Here is a 22,470-nt window from a genome sequence, read left to right as displayed (position 1 = left end):
TACTACAAGCTGCTAGGAAAAAATCAATTCAAATATAGAGGAGGCACAATAAGGATTACTCATGATCTAGCAGTGTCCACATTAAAGGACTGAAGGGCCTAGAATCTGATATTCCAAAAAGCTAAGCAACTTGATATGCAGCCAAGAATAACTTAGCCAAAAATGAACATTTTTTTTTCCAGGGAAGAAGATGGACATTCAATGAAATAAGTGAATTTCATCTATTTCTGATAAAAAAGAAAAAAAAACTAAACAAAAAGTTTGATCTCCAAAAAAGACTCCAAAAAAGATTCAAGAGAAACATAAAAAGGTAAAAAGAAATCTTGGAAACTATATTTCTGTTATAAAGATACATAAAGAACACATGTATAATTGTTCTAGAAACTACAGATGGAAAGGAAATTGTACCACAAAAAGGATAAAGTGGGGGTACTACATCTCACAAAGAGGCAAAGGAAACCTATTATATCTGAAAGAAAGAAGGGAGGGCAATGAATATATTGTGTATCTTACTCTCATCTGAATTGGCTTAAAGAGAAAAATATTACACATATTCGATTTATGGAGGAACTTCTCCCACTCATTGAAAATTGAGAGGGGAAAAGTGAAAAGGGAAGGAGTAAGCTAAGTAGAAGGGAATACAGAAATTGTGAGGAAAAGGGGTAAGAAAGGGGGAGGAACTCTAAAGTAGGGGAGGGATCCTAAAAAGGGAGGTCTGTGAGAAGCAAGTGGTGCTCACAAGTTTAATATTGGGGAGGGGAGTAAGGATGAAGGAAAGGAGAAAAACATAAGCAGGGGTTAATGAGATGGCAAGAAATACAGAATTAGTCATTTTAACCATAAATATGAATAGCGTAAACTCCCCCATAAAGAGGAAGCGGTTAGCAGACTGGATTAAAAGCCAGAATCATACAATATGTTGTTTACAGGAAACACACTTGAAGCAGGGTGATACATACAGAGTAAAGGTAAAGGGTTGCAGCAGAATCTACTATGCTTCAGGTGAAGTCAAAAAAGCAGGGGTAGTCATCCTGATCTCAGATCAAGCAAAAGTAAAAATTGATCTAATTAAAAGAAATAAAGAAGGGCACTATATCTTGCTAAAGGATAGCTTAGATAATGAAGCAATATCAATATTAAACATATATGCACCAAGTGGTGTGGCATCTAAATTCTCTTTTTTAATAATTTTTTATTGCTAGAACCCATGCCAGGTAATTTTTTTTTTTACAACATTATCCCTTGCACTCACTTCTGTTCCGATTTTTCCCCTCCCTCCCTTTACCCCCTCCCCCAGATGGCAAGCTGTCCTATACATGTTAAATAGCATCTAAATTCTTAAAAGAGAAATTAAGAGAGCTGCAAGAAGAAACAGACAACAAAACTATAATAGTGGGAGATATCGACCTAGCACTCTCAGAATTAGATAAATCAAACCACAAAATAAATAAGAAAAAAGTCAAAGAGGTAAATAGATTACTAGAAAAGTTAGATATGATAGATCTCTGGAGAAAACTAAATGGAGACAGAAAGGAGTATATTTTCTTCTCAGCAGTTCATGGAACCTATACAAAAACTGACCATATATTAGGACATAAAAACCTCAAATTCAGATGCAGAAAGGCAGAAATAGTAAATGCATCCTTTTCAGATCACGATGCAATGAAAATTATATTCAATAAAAAGCCAGGGGAAAATAAACCAAAAAATAATTGGAAACTAAATAATCTCATACTAAAGAATGATTGAGTGAAACAGCAAATCATAGACATAATTAATAACTTCACCAAAAAAAATGACAATAATGAGACATCATACCAAAATGTGTGGGATGTAGCCAAAGCGGTAATAAGGGGAAATTTCATGTCTCTAGAGGCTTACTTGCATAAAATAGAGAAAGAGGAGGTCAATGAATTGGGCTTGCAACTAAAAATGCTAGAAAAGGAACAAATTAAAAACTCCCAAACACTAAACTTGAAATTCTATAAATAAAAGGAGAGATTAATAAAATTGAAAGTTAAAAAAAACTGTTGAATTAATTATTAAAACTAAGAAAAATATATAAACCATTTGAAAAAATAGGGATTTAAGGACTCCTACCAAATTCCTTTTATGACACAGACATGGTACTGATACCTAAACCAGGTAGGTTGAAAACAGATAAAGAAAACGATAGACCAATCTTTCTAATGAATATTGATGCAAAAGTCTTAAATATAATATTTGCAAAAAGATTACAGAAAATCATCTTTAGGATAATACAGTATGACCAAGTAGGATTTATATCAGGAATGCATGGCTGGTTCAATATTAGGAAAACTAGTAGCATAATTGACTATATCAATAATTATATTAAAAAAAAACCACATGGTCATCTCAATAGATGCAGAAAAAGCATTTGATAAAATCCAACATCCATTCCTAATGAAAACACTTGAGAGTATAGGAATAAATGGACTTTTCCTTAAAATAGTCAGGAGCATATATTTAAAACCATCAGTAAGCATCATATATAATGGGGACAAACTGGAACTATTCCCAGTAAGATAAGGAGTGAAACAAGATTGGCAACTATCACCATTATTATTCAATATCATATTAGAAATGCTAGCCTTGGCAGTAAGAGTTGAGAAAGAGATTAAAGAAATTAGAGTAGGTAATGAGGAAACCAAATTATCACTCTTTGCAGATGACATGATGGCATACTTAGAGAACCCCAGAGATTCTACTAAAAAGCTATTAGAAATAATTCAGAACTTTAGCAAAGTTGCAGGATACAAAATAAATCCCCATAAATCCTCAGCATTTTTATACATCAGCAACAAAATCCAATAGCAAGAGATACAAAGAGAAATTCCATTCAAAATAACTGTTGATAGCATAAAATATTTGGGAATCTATTTATCAAAGAAATAATTATATGAGCAAAATTACAAATCGCTTTCCACGCAAATAAAGTCAGATTTAAATAATTGGAAAAATATTAAGTGCTCTTGGATAGGCCAAGAGAATGTAATAAAGATGACAATACTACCTAAACTAATCTATTTAATTAATGCTATACCAATCAGACTCCCCAAAAAACTATTTTAATGACCTAGAAAAAATAACAACAAAATTCATAAAGAAGAAAAAAAGGTCAAGAATTTCAAGGTAATTAATGAAAAAAAATCAAATGGAAGTGGCTTAGCTGTTCCTGATCTAAAACTATATTATAAAGCAGTGGTCACCAAAACCATTTGGTATTGGATAAGAAATAAAGTAGTTGATCAGTGGAATATATTAGGTTCACAGGACAAAATAGTCAATAAGTATAGCAATCTAGTGTTTGACAAACCCAAAGATCCCAATTTTGGGGATAAGAATTCACTATTTGACAAAAACTGCTGGGAAAACTGGAAACTAGTATGGCAGAAACTAGGCATGGACCCACACTTAACACCATATACTAAGATAAGATCAAAATGGGTCCATGATTTAGGCATAAAGAACGAGATTATAAATAAATTAGAAGAACATAGGATAGTTTATCTCTCAGACTTGTGGAGGAGGAAGAAATTTATGAACAAAGATGAACTAGAGACCATTATTGATCACAAAATAGAAAATTTTGATTACATCAAATTAAAAAGCCTTTGTACAAACAAAACTAATGCAAACAAGTTTAGAAGAGAAGAAATAAACTGGGAAAACATTTTCACAGTTAAAGGTTCTGATAAAGGCCTCATTTCCAAAATATATAGAGAACTGACTCAAATTTATAAGAAATCAAGCCATTCTCCAATTGATAAATGTCAAAGGATATGAACAGACAATTTTCAGATGATGAAACTGAAACTATTTCCACTCATATGAAAGTGTTCCAAATCACTATTGGTCAGAGAAATGCAAATTAAGACAACTCTGAGATACCACTACACACCTGTCAGATTGGCTAAGATGACAGGAAAAAATAATGATGAATGTTGAACGGGATGCGGGAAAACTGGGACATTGATGCATTGTTGGTGGAGTTGTGAATGAATACAACCATTCTGGAGAGCAATCTGGAATTATGCCCCAAAAGTTATCAAACTATGCATACCTTTTGATAAAGCAGTGTTAGTACTGGGCTTATATCCCAAAGAAATATTAAAGAAGGGAAAGGAACCTGAATGTGCCAAAATGTTTGTAGCAGTCCTTTTTGTAGTGGCTAGAAACTGGAAAATGAATGGATGTCGATCAATTGGAGAATAGTTGGGTAAATTGTGGTATATGAATTGTCATGGAATATTATTGTTCTGTAAGAAATAACCAGCAGAATACAGAGAGGCTTGGAAAGACTTACATGAACTTATGTTGAGTGAAATGAAATGAGATCATTATACACTTCAACAATACTGTATGAAGATATATTCTGATGGAAGTGGATATCTTTGACAAAGAGAAGATCTAATTCAGTTCCAATTGATCAATGATGGACAGAATCAGCAACAGAAGGAACACTGGGAAATGAATGTGGACTATTTGCATTTCTGTTTTTCTTATTGGGTTATTTTTACCTTCTGAATCCAATTCTTCTTGGGCAACAAGAGAACTGTACAGTTCTGCACACATATATTGTATCTAGGATGTACTATAACATATTTAACATGGATAAGACTTCCTGCCATCTAGGGGAGGGGATGAAGGGAGGGAAGGGAAAAGTTGGAACAGAAGTGAGTGCAAGGGATAATGTTGTAAAAAATTACCCATGCATATGTTCTCTCAATAAAAAGTTATAATAAAAGAAAAAAGAAAAAAAAGAAAGAACACATTTTATAAATTTTGGAACATTAGTTATTCAAACTAGTGTTTCTACATTTTATATGTTTATTAAAGCACAACCCCAGGACTTCTACTTGGAAAAATTCTATTAGCAATAGGCATTAGTTGTGAGCATTTCAAAGTGATGAATGAATTTCATTTACATACAGTTTAGGGTATACAGTCATCTTGGTAGTGTCCTCAAAAGACTACATTTAATGAGATTTGACTTTTTTATCTCTTTGTCATATTACAAAACTTTTTTTTCTTGAAAAGTAAAAATGATGTCTCAAAAAATGACATATGTAGAAAATTGCCTGAGTATTAACATTTTTTGACTTCTCATTTTAGTTCAATGTAATATTTACTATCTCTATGCCCTATTTCTTTCTATGACTCATCCTTTCTTCTTCCTTCTGAGGGTAAGTTGATCATGTTCAGTTTCCAAAAAAAAAAATCCCCAAAAGGTTACTTTACAAAAAGGTAAAGCAAGGGGCAGCTAGGTGGCTCAGTGGATAGAGCACTAGGCCTGAAGTCAGGAGGACCTTAGTTCAAATCTGGCCTCAGATACTTAACACTTCCTAGCTGTGTGATCTTGGGCAAGTCACCTAACCCCAATTGCCTCAAAAAAAAAGAGGTAAAGCAAAAAAAAGTAAAATAATAAAAATATAATTAAAATTAATATTTAAGAAAATATAGTGTCAACTTCTGTTTCTTGAGATGTGAGGAAGAGGACAATCAATAGGCATAGCATCAGAGATTCTCATACCTAAGTTAATACTATCTATATTACAATAAAAGCTATTTTTTTTTACAAAATGTCAAGTTTTTAATACCACCCAGTGATGGAGAACTTAATAGCTCCAGAGGCAGTTTATTCAATTTTTGAATACCACAAATTCTTAGAATTTTTATAATTTATATTGGATAAAACTTTTTTTTACTTTTTTTTATTTTGGTTTTCCCTTTTATAAATGGTCTAACCTGTCCTTCTCTGTCAAGTAAGAGAGTTTATCTTCTATTTTATAACATTTAAAATGCTTGATAGGACATATTCTGCTCTTTCTACCACCTATGAGTCTTTGTTTGTCTAATTTAACTATTCCCACATCACTCACATTAACCTTATTTAGTGTGACTAGTAGTTCTTTACATTACCATCACAATTTTCTTGACATACTCCAGGAAATTATGTCCTTCTTAAAATAAAGTTCTCAAAAGCATATAATTCTCCTGACATAATACAACCAAAGAATATTATAATTGGACTACAACACCTGATGCTCTGTATAACACATTTCTAAAAATGCATTAGCCATTGGTTGCCATATTCCATTATTAAATTTTAACCTTGCAATATTCTAAAACCCTAGGTCTTCTTTAGATGAGGAGTTATTACTCTATACCCTCTTGTGTCTCTAATAATTTGAATCTAAATGTGGAATTTTACCTCTATCTTAAAGATTTATTTTAATCATTTAAAATTTCTCTTGTTTTATTTTTGCCAAGATATTTTTGGATTCCAATAATATCATGTGATGTGTTGTTAATGCCTGTACGTTTCAACAAGACTTTGACAATCATGTCATTATGCCTTCATTCAAGTAATAGATAAAGTGTTAAATATTTTAGCACCAAGGAGAGTTTCCTAGAAGCCTTACATAAGAAAAGGGTTACAATCTCAAATCAACCTTTATTTTGATACTTTTGTTGTCACTATTTGGTTCCAGTCATTCAACTAGTTTTCAATTCATCTAGCTCTATTAGTCTGCATCTCTTCACTTTGTCCATAAGGATTTCATGAAAAAATTTTGCTGAACTCTTTTTTGAAATTGAAAATGTTTATGACATTCCTCAGACTTATCAAGAGAATAAACCTGTCACAAATAGTAATGAGATTCTTAGTGAATAATTCCTAATGCAACCTCTCTCAGTGTTTTCTCACGGTACCCTGCTATTTTTCTAACTGCTCACAAGATAGCTTTCAATCATAATTGAGAAGATTTGCAAAGGTAAAATGGACTACTAAAGATAGAGGACAATTTTAGGATAAGAACCATTTAGAGCAGACAATACCGTACAAGTCAGTGTTCTTTGCACCCTTACTTTTTTAGAGAAAGAAGAAATCAGGAGAAACCTTCAGAGGGAGTATTTAAAATTTGCCGGAATCGTATTTAATTTCTTCTGCCTAACTATTAATCAAGTCTCATATTACTCAGGTTATATGATCAGATGAGGTCAGCTCATCTATTTGTATGTTATGGCAATATAAATGTTTGGGTTTCTTGACCAAAAAAAAAAATACCTTATATCCTATGAGTGAACACTATGAGATCTTTAGCACATGGAAGACCAAAGAGTAAAAGATAGAAATTGAGGAAGAATTATAATTACCTGAGATAGTTATTTCTGACCTAATTCATTATTATAAGAGCTTTCTAATATATTTTAAGCGGACATATTAAGGATTTGACCTTAGGTCTTAGTTTCCCACAACACTAGGTTTATTTTTGGCTTCTGTAAGTTAGCATGAGATAAACATTATTACATTATTTTCCACTATTCCCTATGTAGCAGTGGGAAAATTGGGGGCTCATGTCTGATTTTAGGAAACTAGATTTGGGGACTCCACAAAGGATTGCTTCAGACTGTCATGGAACCATGCAAATCTAAGATTATATCTTAATATGATATGTAACAATTCAGATCTGGGAGATAAAAGACTTAATAATATTCTCTTTCTTGAGTCCCTGGTGTCTGTAAATCCACATTGAAAGTTATGCTTTCAATGATTCTTCTTGATATCCTTTATATAACCAAATTAGATAGGTATATTTTTCCCTAAGTGAAACTAGAAAACCAGCTCTTTCAGTACACAGACTTCATTTTGTTCTTCGCCAAAAGCTAGGAAATATCAAGGAAATGATCATTTTTCTTCACAATAGTTTTTATCACAAAGAACAAAATTGTGAATAATTCTCTTATACCATCTTCCTATCCTGCCCCCCTATGCAAAGATGTGTAGATAGATAGATAGATGAGTCCCCAACCAGAATCTTCATAATTTAAGATATAACCCAGGATACAAACTATGCTCTCAAATAAGGAAATGTGTGTGTAATTAGAAGCAACTGAATGGAAATTATCTAAGTAGGTCTACTGCCCAGGGGAGAAAACTTGAAGATCAGATTCTGTGGAAAGGGAATCTTTAAACAAAATGACAAAGCTGAATGCAAATCCCCCCTTTAAATATCACAAATTGAATTCAGCCTCATTTAGTAATCTCTTTTGCCTCTACTATCTTTAATCTTTTTCTTACACTGAAGCCAAAAAAGCACCCCACAGTCAGAGATGAGTCTCCAAGTAGAAAATATACGCATAAGATGCATAAAAAGTAGTTAATAGGAAGGAGAAGATGGAAATACCAAGTACCTTGTTTGGAGGCAAAGAGTTCTTTCCAAACCTTAGCAAAAAATGACAGCAACAGGGTTGGGAAAGAAGAAAAGAGTAGCAAATCAATTCAAATCAGCCCTTCTTACCAATAAATCTCTGGTGGTTCAAGGAACTTGTCTTTAAAATAAAAGCTAATTTTATGACTCCTAGTTAAGTGGACTATAGTGTAGAATCATCCCTGGGGATTTTAATATGCTCTGGAGATTTTTACTACTAATTAGGAAAAAATCTAGAACTGAATGTTTCTTTGCAAAGTTATTTTTCAGTGGTAGCAAGTTGTATATTTTAGTGGGGGTAATTTAAATCTTTTTTTTTCTAACCCTGGATATCTTCCATGTTCCTTCCTCTATATATTCTGTGTCTATTTGAGAAGCTGAAGTATGAGTAACTGACCATGGGAAGGTCCTGGATATATTTTGCTGTATACAAGATATTTTTGTCATTTTGTGAAATGCAGAGATGAGATTTTAAGATTTCTTTTACCACCAAGAAAAAAATCTATTGAAAATTTCATAAATCATATTTATTGGTAGAATATTATGACCTAAGTGCTTTGATTTTATTCAGATATTTTGAATCCTGAAGCAGAATGAGAAGATTCAAAGTTGAGGCCTAAGGAATCACTTAGGCCAACTCAAAATATGCATCTTCTCTACTACATAATCTTACTAATTGACCTAAACACTGTTTTTTTTTCAAATCCCATGCTTTTTTACAAGTTGTACCCCCATGTCCAAATCAGTTCTTCAAGAGGCTCAACTTTGTTACTATAATTGTTAGTGTTTCCTTTTATCACTATGAGATGTGTGTGTGTATATATATGTATGTGTGTGTATATCTTATATGTACTTAGCTGTGAATAGTTTCCTTGAAGAATACTCCTACAGAAAGTTTTTCCTAGTCTCCTTAAAGTTAGTGTCTTCCTTCTGAAGTGACCTCAAATTTATCTATGATATGATTGTTTGGCTATTGTCTCTCCCAATAGATTGTAAGTTCTCTGAGAGCAAGAACTATATTTCCCTTTTCTTTGCATTTCCAAAATTTAGCATAGTACCTGGAATATAGTAAGTACTTGGTAAGTACTAGACTAGAAAGGTCTTTGATGGCATGTGACTCTTTTACTTCTATACTTATATCTTTAAAACCTGCCTCATTTTTTTTATATAAAAGAGGCTTGTTTATGACTTGCTTGCTTAATTTACAAGTAGTCATTCAATGTCTGCTTAGAGATCTCAACTGATGAGAGGCTAACTACTTCCTGAGGCATCTTATTCCATTTTAATAAGTCTAATTATTATAAAAAGTCTGAAATCTACCTCCTCATAATATCTAGCTTTTAATCCTAGTTATGCCTTTTAGACTTGAAACTAGCACATAGTAAATAAAGCTTTGATCCACCTAAATGGAGATGAAACATGCTTCTTCTTATCATTTTCCAGTTCTCCAAGCTGACAACATTGTACAAATGCTCCCAGGCTGCCAGTTCCAGATTCTAATTCCTGTGGCACTTCTTCCTCAGAGCATTTCTTTTCCTAATTTGCAAGGTATCCTCTTCAAGAATAAAGGACAAACAACCTTTCCATCACATTTCTACAAGAATCTGGGATAAATTTCTATAATGCTCCAACTTTACCTATTGAAATTTATGTAATAATTTAATATTTAATATTGTACTACAATTTGAGTCTCACAACAACTTTGGGATTTAGATAATGTGAATATTACTATTCCCACTTTATAGACAAGGAAATTGGAATACAAACAAGATAAGTTAAATGTATGTGGTCACATAATTAGAAAGTAGCAAAAGTGAGATGGAACTTAAGACTGACTGATCCCAAAGCTAGACTTCTATCCATTACAATTTATAGTATTTTGTCTTCTATACCTGACTCCTTCCATACTAACTTCCTACACTTTAACCAAGGTAATTTTAATATCTGAGACCCATATCTTTCTAAGAGTCTGGTAAAGGGATCCTCCATCTTTCTATTCTCCAAGCTATAGATAATGTGACTTAAAATGGCAGTCGTTGCTGTGTAAAATAGTAATAGCAGCTTTTTGTCCAAGATGAGGTATTGAAGCAGGACCAAATGTACTTGAGGTTGAACAGGACCAAAATGTACTCTACAGTTTAAAAAAAAGGAGAAAGACAACAAGAAGAAAAAAATCAGGGAAATAAGACCTTGTGTTTCCCCATTGACAGTAGACATCTTTAACAGGTTGGGGGTATGCAGACACATAACCCCAGTATCATCTTTAAGGGGAAATACATGAATTAGACTGAGCTTTCAGCTCAGATTGTGTCAGAACAGACCAATGAAATGACAAGAGGGCTTTCACAGGATTGTGTTTACCTTGTTTGGAGCATAAGATGGAAAGCAAGAAACCCTAAGAATCAGGTGGTAGCAGCCACCTAATCTCAGGTTCTATGACATGATGATAGGTAATATGAAAGGTTACATATGACTATGTTGTGATTATATGCTTTGGTAACAGGAGATCATCCATAGGAGACCCCAAAAGGAAAAACAAATAAATCTGAGTTCTAAAATCATGAAAAGAGGTGATTGTTTCCTTTACTAAGAAGGTTCCCAGATTGATGAGCATAATGATTAAGTTGAAACTGATTTCTAAGCAGGACAGGTTCTTGAGTCAGAAGTACATGAGATTGTGCTGGTGGAGTCAGCTACATCATTGGAGACAGAACATTGCCCATTACCGAAAAAATATTCATATACAATAGAAATAGAAGAATGCATCACTCACAATGCAGGGCAGAGAAACTCACAAAGACAAGTTCATTCATTATAATCCAATTCCCATAAAATGTCATCCCAAAGTAGTGTACTGTACAAACATCCATGAATACCATGTCTGTATCCCAAAGAGATCATAAAAGAGGGAAAAGGACTCACATGTGCAAAAAATTTTGTAGCAACTTTTTTTGTAGTAACAAATAATTGGAAATTAAGTGGATGTTCATCAATTGGGAAATGGCTGAATAAGTTATGTTATGTGAATATAATGGTATATTATTATTCTATAAGAAATGATGAGTAGGCTGATTTCAGAAAAGCCTAGAAAGACTTACATGAATTAAAGTTGAGTGAAGTGGAGCAGAACCAGGAAAATGTTGTACAAAGTCAAGATTATGTAATGAATTATGATAGATTTAGCTCTTCTCAGCAACATTTTGATTCAAGACAATTCCAATAGACCCAGTATGTAAAACAACATCTACATCCAGAAGGAGAATTATGGAAATTAAATGCAGAGTGATGCATACTGTTTTCCCCTCTTTTTTGGTTGTTCTTCTTTGCTCTTTCTTTCTTGTAGTTTTTTACTTTTTCTTCTGATTTTTCTTTTACAATATAACAAATATGGAAATATGTTTAAAATCATTGTACTTGTATAACCTGTATCAGATTGCTTGCTATCTTGGGGAGAGGGAAAGTAAAGGAAGAAGGGAGAGAAATTTTGGAACTCAAAACCTTACAAAAATGAATATTGAAAATTATCTTTACAAGCAATTGGAAAAATAAAACACTGTTGAGAAGAAAAAAAAAGGGAAGAAAAAGAAATCCTCTCAGTTTCAGTGGGGTAAAGAAGATAAAAGCCATGAGCATAACTGTTGGAATCTTTACAAATTGTTAAGTCGTTAGAATTGATAGAGATAATAATTATCTAATTTAGCATGGTTCAGTATGATTGATCTAATCCTATAAGGAGATATTATGGGCCAGAAGAAAACAAGGTACTAAATAGAACTGATAGACAATAATGCTTGTGTTCACACCTTTAGAGAGCTCATATAAGCAAGAAGCATTTAAGTACTCATTGGAATTCACAAGTATGGGAGAGGCACAAAGTTAACTGTATAATTTTGTGAATTCACACCTCCCTTGAAGCTCTTAGGGCCAGAGAGCACTCTGGGAAGAAACCCATAATCCCTCTCTCTCATATCCCACAATCCCTCTCTCTCAAAGGAGCATAAATAGAGCTTCAGTGAGCCCAGTCAAGAGAGTTCATCTGGATTAGATTGGAGAGGAGCAGGGAGATTGAGAGCCAGAAGCCCTCTCTCAGAGGCAAGACAGATTCAACTTGGTGCTGGCTCTGGAGGCTGAAGAAAGCAGAGGCAGAAGGAAAGGACAAAGCTGCAAGAGCTCTTAGAACCAAGCAGAGAGATAGGCCTCAACTAACCGGGCTATTTTGGAAGGAGAAAATAAACGTTTGCATTTTTACCAGCTAGTTGCATTTTGGGTGATTATTACTCTTAACTGAAACTAAGGCTGCTGCCTCCAGTAAAACCTCCCCAAGAAACCTGCTCTCTCCCAGAGAGAACCATTATATTATTTTAAAAGAAGAAAATCACCACACATACCAGTCAATAGAAGTTCCAGAAATTCATATTTTTGCTGACCCCAAGAGGAAAGAGCAACATGACAGTTAACATTACTTGAAGAGTTGGTAATGGCTAAAGACTTCTTTCAATGAGTGAAAAAACCACCAGATCTTACAATTTTCTTTTTCTGCGCCTTCCAGACATCCAGACTGACCTGCTGATGGTAAAGAACACCGAACCTTATCATCTACCCTACAATTAAATTCTCTCATTGTAGGAACTCCATTGGTTTGCTATTTGTATCCTCAGTACTTAGCATGGAGCATGGCACATAATAATCCCTTTAATATACAAAATTTTATTCATTCATTCCATTGGTTAACTTGAGATACTTGACCTTTTATTTCTTCAAATTAATTATGTTATCCTATGTTGTGATATGGGAGACACCTGCCAGTGCCTGCTGGAGATCTAACTCAAATCTGTAGAATGGATCCCTTCATGTAAGATGATACAAGGAGACTGAGAGGAAGTTGCATTCTCTGACTTCTCTCCTCTTCCCTCTTGCCTCCAATTTATTTCATTCCCAATCCATAAGCAACATCTGTATCAAGAAAGGCTTCTTTGCAACTTCTTCAAGTGTTATGATTCACAGCTGTGGGGACTTTAGTAGAATTGGTCTCCCCCCTTCACACTTAGGCATGATCCTTAACAATCCTATTTAATTTTATAAACTTTTATTGGTGTGACACAGAACCAAGAAATTGCTTGAAGAAATTAATTTGTGTAGTATTTTTATCATATTAGCATGTTCCAAACATGAGCAAATTAATTCCTCTTTAATTAAAACTTCCTTTATGTAAAGAAGTTTTGTAGTTTTGTTCATATGATTATCATATGAGCTTTGGTAGGTAAACTATAATCTGTTTTATATATACATTTCTTTAAATAAATATAGCTCATTGAATTTTAATACTTTGACATTATCTGCAGTATCTTATTAGAGTTGGAGAAGGGTTGATGAACTTCTTTTGAAAAATATTTCGATGACTGCATTTCAATTGTATTCATTTCTTTTATAGTCTTATACATTTTTTATGCATTTAAATGGAACATTTAACATGTTCCATGGCACAAATATGTAAAAATCTTTACAAGTATAAAATCTCAAAATAGACTTATGAGATAGATTATTGCATTATTGTTCTCATTTACCAATGAGGACCCAGATGCAAAAAAAGGTTAAGTTATTTGGCCATAATTACATGACATATATGGGATTTAAACTCCATACTTCCTTTCTTCTAAGATAGGCCTTATTTACTACATATTATTGTTTGAGTCCTTTCAGTAATGTCCAATTCTTTACAATACCATTTGGAATTTTCTTGGCCAAAATACTAGAATGGTTTGTCATTTCCGTCTCTTCATTATTTTATAGATGAACTGAGGCAAACAAGGTTAAATGACTTTCCTAGGTTCATACAGCTAGTGTGTCTGAATTTGAATTCATGAAAATGAATCTTTCTGATTCTTAGCCCAATGCTCCATCCCTTATGCCACCTAGTCACACTTATTCACTAAATACAGTTTGTCTTGTTCCTTCTATAACAGAATCTCACCTCTTATCCACTTCCCTTCCAAACAAATTTATTATAGTATCAGACAACCGATGATCTTTCATAGGGTCTGATTTTTTTCATCTTTCTGTTCCTCAGATTGTCATTAATGGAGCTCAATATGGGAGTAAGCATTGTGTAGAACAATGATAGCAATTCATTTCCCCAGCCTTGTTATATCTGACTGTCCTTCCCACATTCCACAATCTAGTTGAATCAGCTTTCATTCTGTTCCTCTTCTATAGAACTTCACCTTCCTATCTTCATGCCATAGTGCTAGCTGTCACCATACCTAGAATCCACCTCTTAGATTTGCTCTTTTTTTTTCAAGACATAGATCAAACATTAAATTATATACATCATATATATATATATATGTATATATATTATAAAGCCTTTTTAAATACCCTCCTCCAACCTTTAATATTCTTCCTCCCTAATTGGCTTCATGGAATTACTTTCTGTAGAATTTGGTATCCTTAAGTGCTTCATCTTCATATGGAGTACTTTAATGCTGAGTTAAGTCTACTCAGTATTCTAAGAGAATAGTTTCTCTTAATCTGATTCGGGCTTTACTGCTTTTTTTAAAAAAAAATTAAATTAAATTTTATTTTTTTATAATAATAGTTTTGTTATTTTTCAAAATACATGCAAAGATAGTTTTCAACATTCACCCTTGCATACATTGTGTTTCAAATTTTTCTCCCTTTCACCCCTACCTACTTCCTTAGACAGCAACTAATCTAATATAGATTAAACTTGTGCAATTATTCTAAACATATTTCTGCATTTATCATACTGCACAAGAAAAATCAGATCAAAAGGGAAAAATAAAAAAATAAAAACAAGCAAACAAACAACAATAATAAAAAAGGCAAAAATGCTGTTTAATATTCATTTTTAAAAATTCTCTTCCAAATATTCCACCTCCCTAAGTTGCTTAAAGCTAGAAAAATGTCTCCCTCTCACCTTTTGTTGACTCTGCCTTTCTAAAACTTGATTTGAGGCATTACTTAAAGTTTTTATAGTAGAACATTGGGAGAATTCAGCTAACCACCTATCTCTAATCCATCATCTTGTCTCATATGGGACAAGTTATATTCTGGAGTGATAACTGATATACGATTTTGAGACAAGTAAACAAATGAGAATAGTTCATTTTAAGCAAAGATGGTGTTATTCCTATTGAGTGCATTATTGTTAGAGGCTGTAAATGATAGACATATCTCTATAAAGACAGAGATATCTATCTATCTATTTATATCTAAAATACATATCTATTTATATCTCTGTCTTACAATTTATCATCTTTCTATCTATCTGTCTATATAAAAATTGCTATTGAGGAGGAAGTCTAGCTGAATAGAAGGATATCTTGTAAGCAGAGAATTAGAGAAATCACCTTTTGGATTAACTAGTTTGACTTAGATCTAAGACCTAGAGAAGCGTTAGTAAAATATAGCATGAATCATGTTAACTTAGTACTGAAAGCATCTGCTCAATACAAAAGTTATTCACCAAAGAACTCTTATGGATATACTGAGACAAAAAGAGAATGTCAATACAGTTCCAAAGCTGTGAGTTACCTTGATGGCCTGAGTTTTCTTCACTTATGTTCCTCCTTGTCGATAAGGCAAAATGGCAAGAACATTAAAGGCATTATTCTCTTAACACAGATTCAGGAATAATAAACAAATTACAATCTCCACAAAACTTGAATGCCATTATCCCAATAATATATTTACTATTTGTGTTGGTGAGCTGATAGATACTAAGAGAAACCTGTCTCGAAAGCACATGATTAATGCCAAATTGCCAGATACGCTAATACAAAAAAAAAAATCAGAATTCATCTACAGGAACAACATATCAATACCTTCCAGGAATACAATGAAAAAAGTAGAAACAAAATAAGTCTACAATATGACATCTCAAACCATACAACAATAATCATCAAAATGATTAGGTACTGATTGAGTTAGAAAGAGTTCATCAGTGGAAAAGCACAAATCATATAGTAGCAAATGAGCAAAGTTGCTTTCTGCTCAATAAATACAAAGCCCCCAGATGCTAGGATATGGTCTCAATATATGACAAGAACTTCTAGGAGAATTAGAAATAAGTCTGCCAGAAACTAAGTATAAAGCAGCATCTGCATCATATACCAAGATAAATTCCAAATACATCACAATAAATAAAGATTAAATTACACATTATAGGAAAAAGGGAATAATATGCTTTTTACACTTGTAAATTGGAGAATTTATGGCCAAAGAAAGATCATAAGGAGTCATCCAAGATAAAAGAGACAATTTGATTCCGTAAAATGTTAAAGTTCTTACTATTTGCATGAAGAAAACCAATGCAGTGAAAAATTAGTAACTGGGAAAATTTTGCAGCAGGTATCATATGAAGCTTAATTTCTAATAAATATAAGGAGGGAGAATGGAGATAGAGGAAATAAATTATTTTAATTATAAATATTAAAATAAAACTTAGATGCAGAGAATCATAAAAGGGCATAAATCATATAAATTGAAGCTAGGAGAATAAAACAATATACATAGTAATATTGTATAAAACTATATACATAGTAATACCAATGACAGATGGAAAGAACAAAAATACATTTATGTAATTATAATTCTTTAAGTAGGCCTCAGAAAAGAACAGAGAACATATAACTTCATTTCTTCTTTGTAAAAGCAGATTGTCAATGTGGAATACTACATGAAATGCTGGAGATTAATGCTTTATTACTTTTTTTCTTTTTCCTTCAAAATCTTTGTTATAAGGAATAATTCAAGTAGTAAAGTAGAATGACATATTCAGAAATTAGGTTATAAAACATAATCAAATAGTAAAATTAAAAAAAATTTGTGTCCCTTATAGAATAGAGCATTGCAAATATAATCTTACCATAACAAAGTAAAAAGACATGACTACTTTATAAATTTTAGATACTGTATTTCCACTCAAGGTAATCTAAAACAGGTCAACTTTTTGTGTGGTTTTCCTCACTAATTTCCCAAATGCCTGACTCCCTCTTTTTGTTCCCAATGATCATTACACAATATCTGGTTCTTTTTTCCCAAAGTCTAGAGCAGAACTGCTTGTTATAATTCCATATTGATAAGATTTTTGTTTTAAAATCCTGCATATTAACAAAATTCTCATTTAATTCTTTAAGGTGATGGACAAATTGTGTCATACCTCTCCATATCTGAGACATTTATAACACATAAACATTTTAGATATCATTACAGAGCAATATAATCCTGTATTCACATATGCTAATCATAATGAAAATGTAATTTTTTCTTGGGATAAGAAAGGCTATACCAATCCTGAGAGTTGAGACAATACATATTTAATGACAGCGAGGCAATCAGGATTTCAACAGTTTCTTTCTTTTAGATACATTTTTGAGTGCTCTCTTCACATCCTTGTTCCTCAGGCTGTAAATGAGGGGATTAAGCATAGGGTTTATCACAGTATAGAACACAGACACTATTTTCCCCTGCTCCTTGGAGGATTTAAGTGTCATATAGTTGATGATTGCTGACCCATAAAAAATAATGACCACAAGAAGGTGAGAGCCACAGGTGGAAAATGCCTTCAGTCTTCCTGAGTTTGTCTTCATTTTGAGAATAGTCACTATAATGGAGCCATAGGATGCCAAGATCAAAGAAACAGGTGCAAGAAGTATCACCACTCCCATGAGGAAAATGACCATCTGTGAGCTATGAGTGTCTGTTGATGCCAAGGCCAAAAGGGCTGGGGACTCACAAAAGAAATGAGCAATTCTATTATCTCCTCGGTAGGGAAGTTGTAATGTGACTGTAGTGTCAATTAATGTCACTAAAATACCGCTGGCCCAGCAACCTAAAGCTAAGTGGCCACATAGTCTCCATGTCATGATGAGAGGATAATGCATAGGATCACAGATTGCTAAATATCGATCATAAGACATCACAGCCAATAATGCACACTCTGTACATCCTAAAAAGAGAGAAAAAAGGAGCTGAGCTGCACAGCCTGTGAAGGAAATGATCTTCCTCCTGGACAATAGGTGGGCAAGAGCTTGGGGAACAATACAGGTAGAAAAGCACAGGTCAGCCAAAGACAAGTTGCCAAGGAAAAAGTACATGGATGTATGGAGCTTTGAGTCAATCAGAACCAGGGAGATAAGGAGCAGGTTTCCAAGTACAGTAACCAAGTAGACCACCAGGAATAATATAAAGAGTAAAATCTGGGTTTGAAAGTCATCAGAAAGTCCCAAAAAAAAGAATTCTGTTACCCAGGTCTTGTTGGTATCCTTCATATTGTTTTTTGGTTCTTTAGAAGAATAGCAAAATTTTGGGTACAAAACTGTAACCTATAGAGTCATAGAATCATAGAATTAAAAAAGAGCTTCAAAGTCCAATCTCCTACCCAACCATTAAAAGCTGTATTGATAAATGATCATTGAAAACATCCAATGAAATCAACTTTATATTACCTTCTAATTTCCAATGAAAATGTTGAAAAGTATAGATTAGTGATGTTAAACTCAAATAGAAATGGGGTGGGTCAATTAAGCATGCATAAAGATCTCTGTGGCCATTATTACCTTAGAAAATCATATATTAATAATATCTGAAGTCTATTATATTTTTATTTATCATGTTAAGTATTTTATAATTGCATTTTAATTTGGTTCTGGATATACTAAGTAGTGTTGTGGGCTGAATGTGAGTTTGACACCTCTGGTACAGACAAAGAACAGATCCTTGGCCACTCTACTTTAATCTTCCCACCAAAATGATATCAATTTGTTATTAACTATGCTTTAGGTCCATTAATTATACTTTAGGTTCAGTCATTTAACCACCTCAAGATTTATCTGTCTAATCTGACCTGTATATCTTTATCACATCTAAATATTAGTAGTTTTATCTACAGCATCCATCTGATCTACTAGACTGGTTACTTTTTTACAAAAGTTAATGAAGTTAATTGATATCATGTGTTTTCAATGAAATCAGGCTGGCTCTAAGTGATCACAAGAGTTTTCATGAATCGTCTTATTAATAATACACATATAGTACACATATGTGATCAATTCCATATATGTACATGATACCCTTGTTGGTATTTTAGTTAGATAAACTATATTACATATATAATATGTGTATAGATGTACTTGTGTGTGTGTATATATATATATATACACACACACACACAGTATGTTTAAAAATCAGCTCTTACTAGTTCATAAGAGTCAATTTTTACATTTTCAATGTAACTAGTTGCATTTCAGAAATCAGCAAATATTACAAATTAGGGCTTAATTTAAAGTTTTATTAACTATCTAGACTTAAGAAATGATGGGAAAACTTAAAAATATAGATTAAACTTAGAAGTGTATCTTAAACTAATAATGATGACAGTTTTTTTTTAAATCAGTTCTTAAACACTTTTCAATTTAATTTGCATTTTAACATAAAGTTCATTTAACTTTAATATATAGGTGTATGTATGTATGTATATATATATATATACACACACATTTATGTATACATGTATATTTTTCTCTGTTATTTAGCTCTAGAAAACTTATTAGTTTGTGAATCTGCACACTAGGAATTAATAAAAATGTTCTAGAATTTTATTAGGAAATTGTCAATTGTCACTGATCTATATAGATTCCCTTTCCTTCTATCTTCCCTTTTTTGAAAATTAGTACAACCTTCAGCAGTTCTTCACTTCTCCTATTACCTTAGGCCATAAATTCAAGCCAAATAAAATAGAAATGCCAGTATACTTAAAAAAATTTCTAAACATTACCTCAGAAAATTTTAACTTTCTTTAAAGTCTCATCCAGGCAAAATTTGCAAAATCCTTTGCATGTTATACAAATGAAATCAACCAATAAATAAACATTTATTAAGTGCTTGCTATATACCAGGCACTGTGCTAACCAATGAATAAAGATACATACAGACATATACAGATTTCCTAGAATTCCAATTAGGAAACTCACAAATACTTTTTACATACAAATGCCTGAATACTTCCAGTTTTCTCTGTTTCCCTACTATCTTAATACTCTCCTAGCTCTTCATACTGCCACAATGCAACTATCTCATAGCCAAAGTGGAAAGCTATTTGATTCTATTCTATTCCCTATAATTTCCTTTTCAACTACACAAGATGATCTTGCACACTCAAAGCTCTGCAATTTTTTTCTCTGACATTCATTATTACACAATAAATTTTTAAAAAGACAGTATCTCTCTCATAAAAATATATACTTCTGAATTTTATTTTCTTTTTTGCTGAATTCTTTTTTAGTTGTCAGAAACTCCATCTCTTTGAATATTTACCTGCATTTTCCCCTCTCCCTTTCTCTGCTTATCTTTATATGTCTTTGTTCCTCTATCTCTTTCATCTATTCCTCTTTTCTCCCTCTCACTTTCCCTCTTATATTTGTAAGAACAAAATTATGACTTAATAAGATTACTGATAACCCCAGAAAGCCACTTATATTTTGGCATAAAATTAGATAGAAAAATAAATGCCATCAACATACAAAGCTCTTTAGCCTTCCTGGAAAACATCTCAGAATCTCCACAAATACTTTTATCTACCTCCCTATCTTCCTCTAATTAATTTTTATTCCTCATTCATCAGCATTCCAGGGAAATTTTCTCATTTAATTTGTTTACTATTTGTATACTATTTAATCTGTTTATTACTTTGGGTTAGTGTTTTCTATGTGTTCCCACTACAAAATATACAATATTTAAATACTTTTGAGGATCTGAGAACCTAGGGACCAAATTATAATACTGTTTCTAATGAAACATTTGGGATGGCTAGGTGACACAATGGATAGAGCTCTGGATTTGGGAGTCAGGAAAACTCACCTCCCTGGGGTCAAATCCTGCCTCAGATACTTCTTAGTTGTGTTATCTTCTAAAAATCACTTAACACAATTTGACTCAGATTATTCATCTGTAAAATGAACTAGAGAAGGAAATGACAAAGCACTCCAGTATTTTTGCCAAGAAACCCAAATGGTGTCACACAGAGTAAAACACTACTCAAAAATGACAGAACAACAAATGAAATATTTACTGACTATGATAAGGTAATGAGGTTTGAATTATAAACCACTAACTTAAAATTAATTTGTAATAAAATGTATTTATGGACTGGGGATTCTTTGTAGAAGGAATGTTACTAATTTGAATATTGTTCATTGGAACTGGTAATGACTCCAAATAAATTAAAGGGATTTTCCACTAAATTTTCTATGGAAAAAGGATGAAATAAATTTATAATTTGGACAAAATAGGAAATATCAGAACCATGTTTAACTCCCTTATGTGATGAGACATTAAAGAATTCTAGTACATTAATTATTCAAGTGTGTGCTGTAAATTATAACCAAATTATTTCTATTTCCTAAAACAGATTCCCCAGGAAATCTTTTTGGGAAGATTATGTTAACAGTAGATGTGAATTGTGAGTATTTGAAAGCAATAACACATCTCAAGGAGATCAATAAAAGAAAAAAGTCCTGTGTATACCGAAGTGTTATCCCAGTAATTTTTGTCATGGAATAAAATAGGAAACAAAATAAATAGATGCCCATGATTTGGGAAAAGCGAAACAAATTGTAGTATACACACATCATGGAATACCTGTGCTTTACAGAACAATGCCACAATGCCTATAGTGAATACAAATATACATGAGACTATGTATCTCCTGCTACCAAGTAAATTAAACAGAACCAGAAAAAAAATATATATGACTACAATGATATAAATGGAAAGACCAACAAAATCACGAAATTGAATATTGCTAAATAATGATGGCCAAGCAGGATTCAAAAAAAAGATTATAAGAGGCAGATATCTCTCTACTTTTTGCAGATATTGGGGACTATGGATGCAGAACAATGAATATAAACTCAGACTTTCTGGTTTGCATTGTTTAGTTTTGTTGGAGTATTATTCTCTCTTCTTTTTTATCCTTCATTTTAAGGAATAGCTCTCTGAACAGAGGAAGGGAATGATGCAATGCAATGGGAAATGAGGAAGCTATTAAAAACAAATCAATAGCAATAACAATTGAAAATTAATTAATGACATAAGTTAAAAAAGAAAGCAATAACTTGCTTTTCTTTTTAAAATATTTTGCTGTTCAAATTTAGTCAGGTGAAAGTACCCCCAATTAATTTAACATAATGAGATATAATTGTCCCGACTCTGACCA

At 32.6% G+C, this 22,470-nt stretch overlaps 1 protein-coding gene across 1 annotated transcript; it reads right to left on the bottom strand.

The window, feature by feature from the left end:
- Window positions 1-17,590: 17,590 nt before the first annotated feature.
- Window positions 17,591-18,538, bottom strand: LOC127546816 (olfactory receptor 2D2-like). The gene has a single exon (XM_051973756.1). It carries the CDS (start codon window positions 18,524-18,526, stop codon window positions 17,591-17,593), a length of 936 nt encoding a protein of 311 aa, XP_051829716.1. The 5' UTR covers window positions 18,527-18,538.
- Between the last annotated feature and the right edge of the window lie 3,932 nt (window positions 18,539-22,470).

This window comes from Antechinus flavipes, chromosome 2 (genome assembly GCF_016432865.1).
Source record: "Antechinus flavipes isolate AdamAnt ecotype Samford, QLD, Australia chromosome 2, AdamAnt_v2, whole genome shotgun sequence".
Classification (NCBI taxonomy): Eukaryota; Metazoa; Chordata; class Mammalia; order Dasyuromorphia; family Dasyuridae; genus Antechinus; species Antechinus flavipes.
This window is presented reverse-complemented; position numbering and strand designations above follow the sequence as displayed.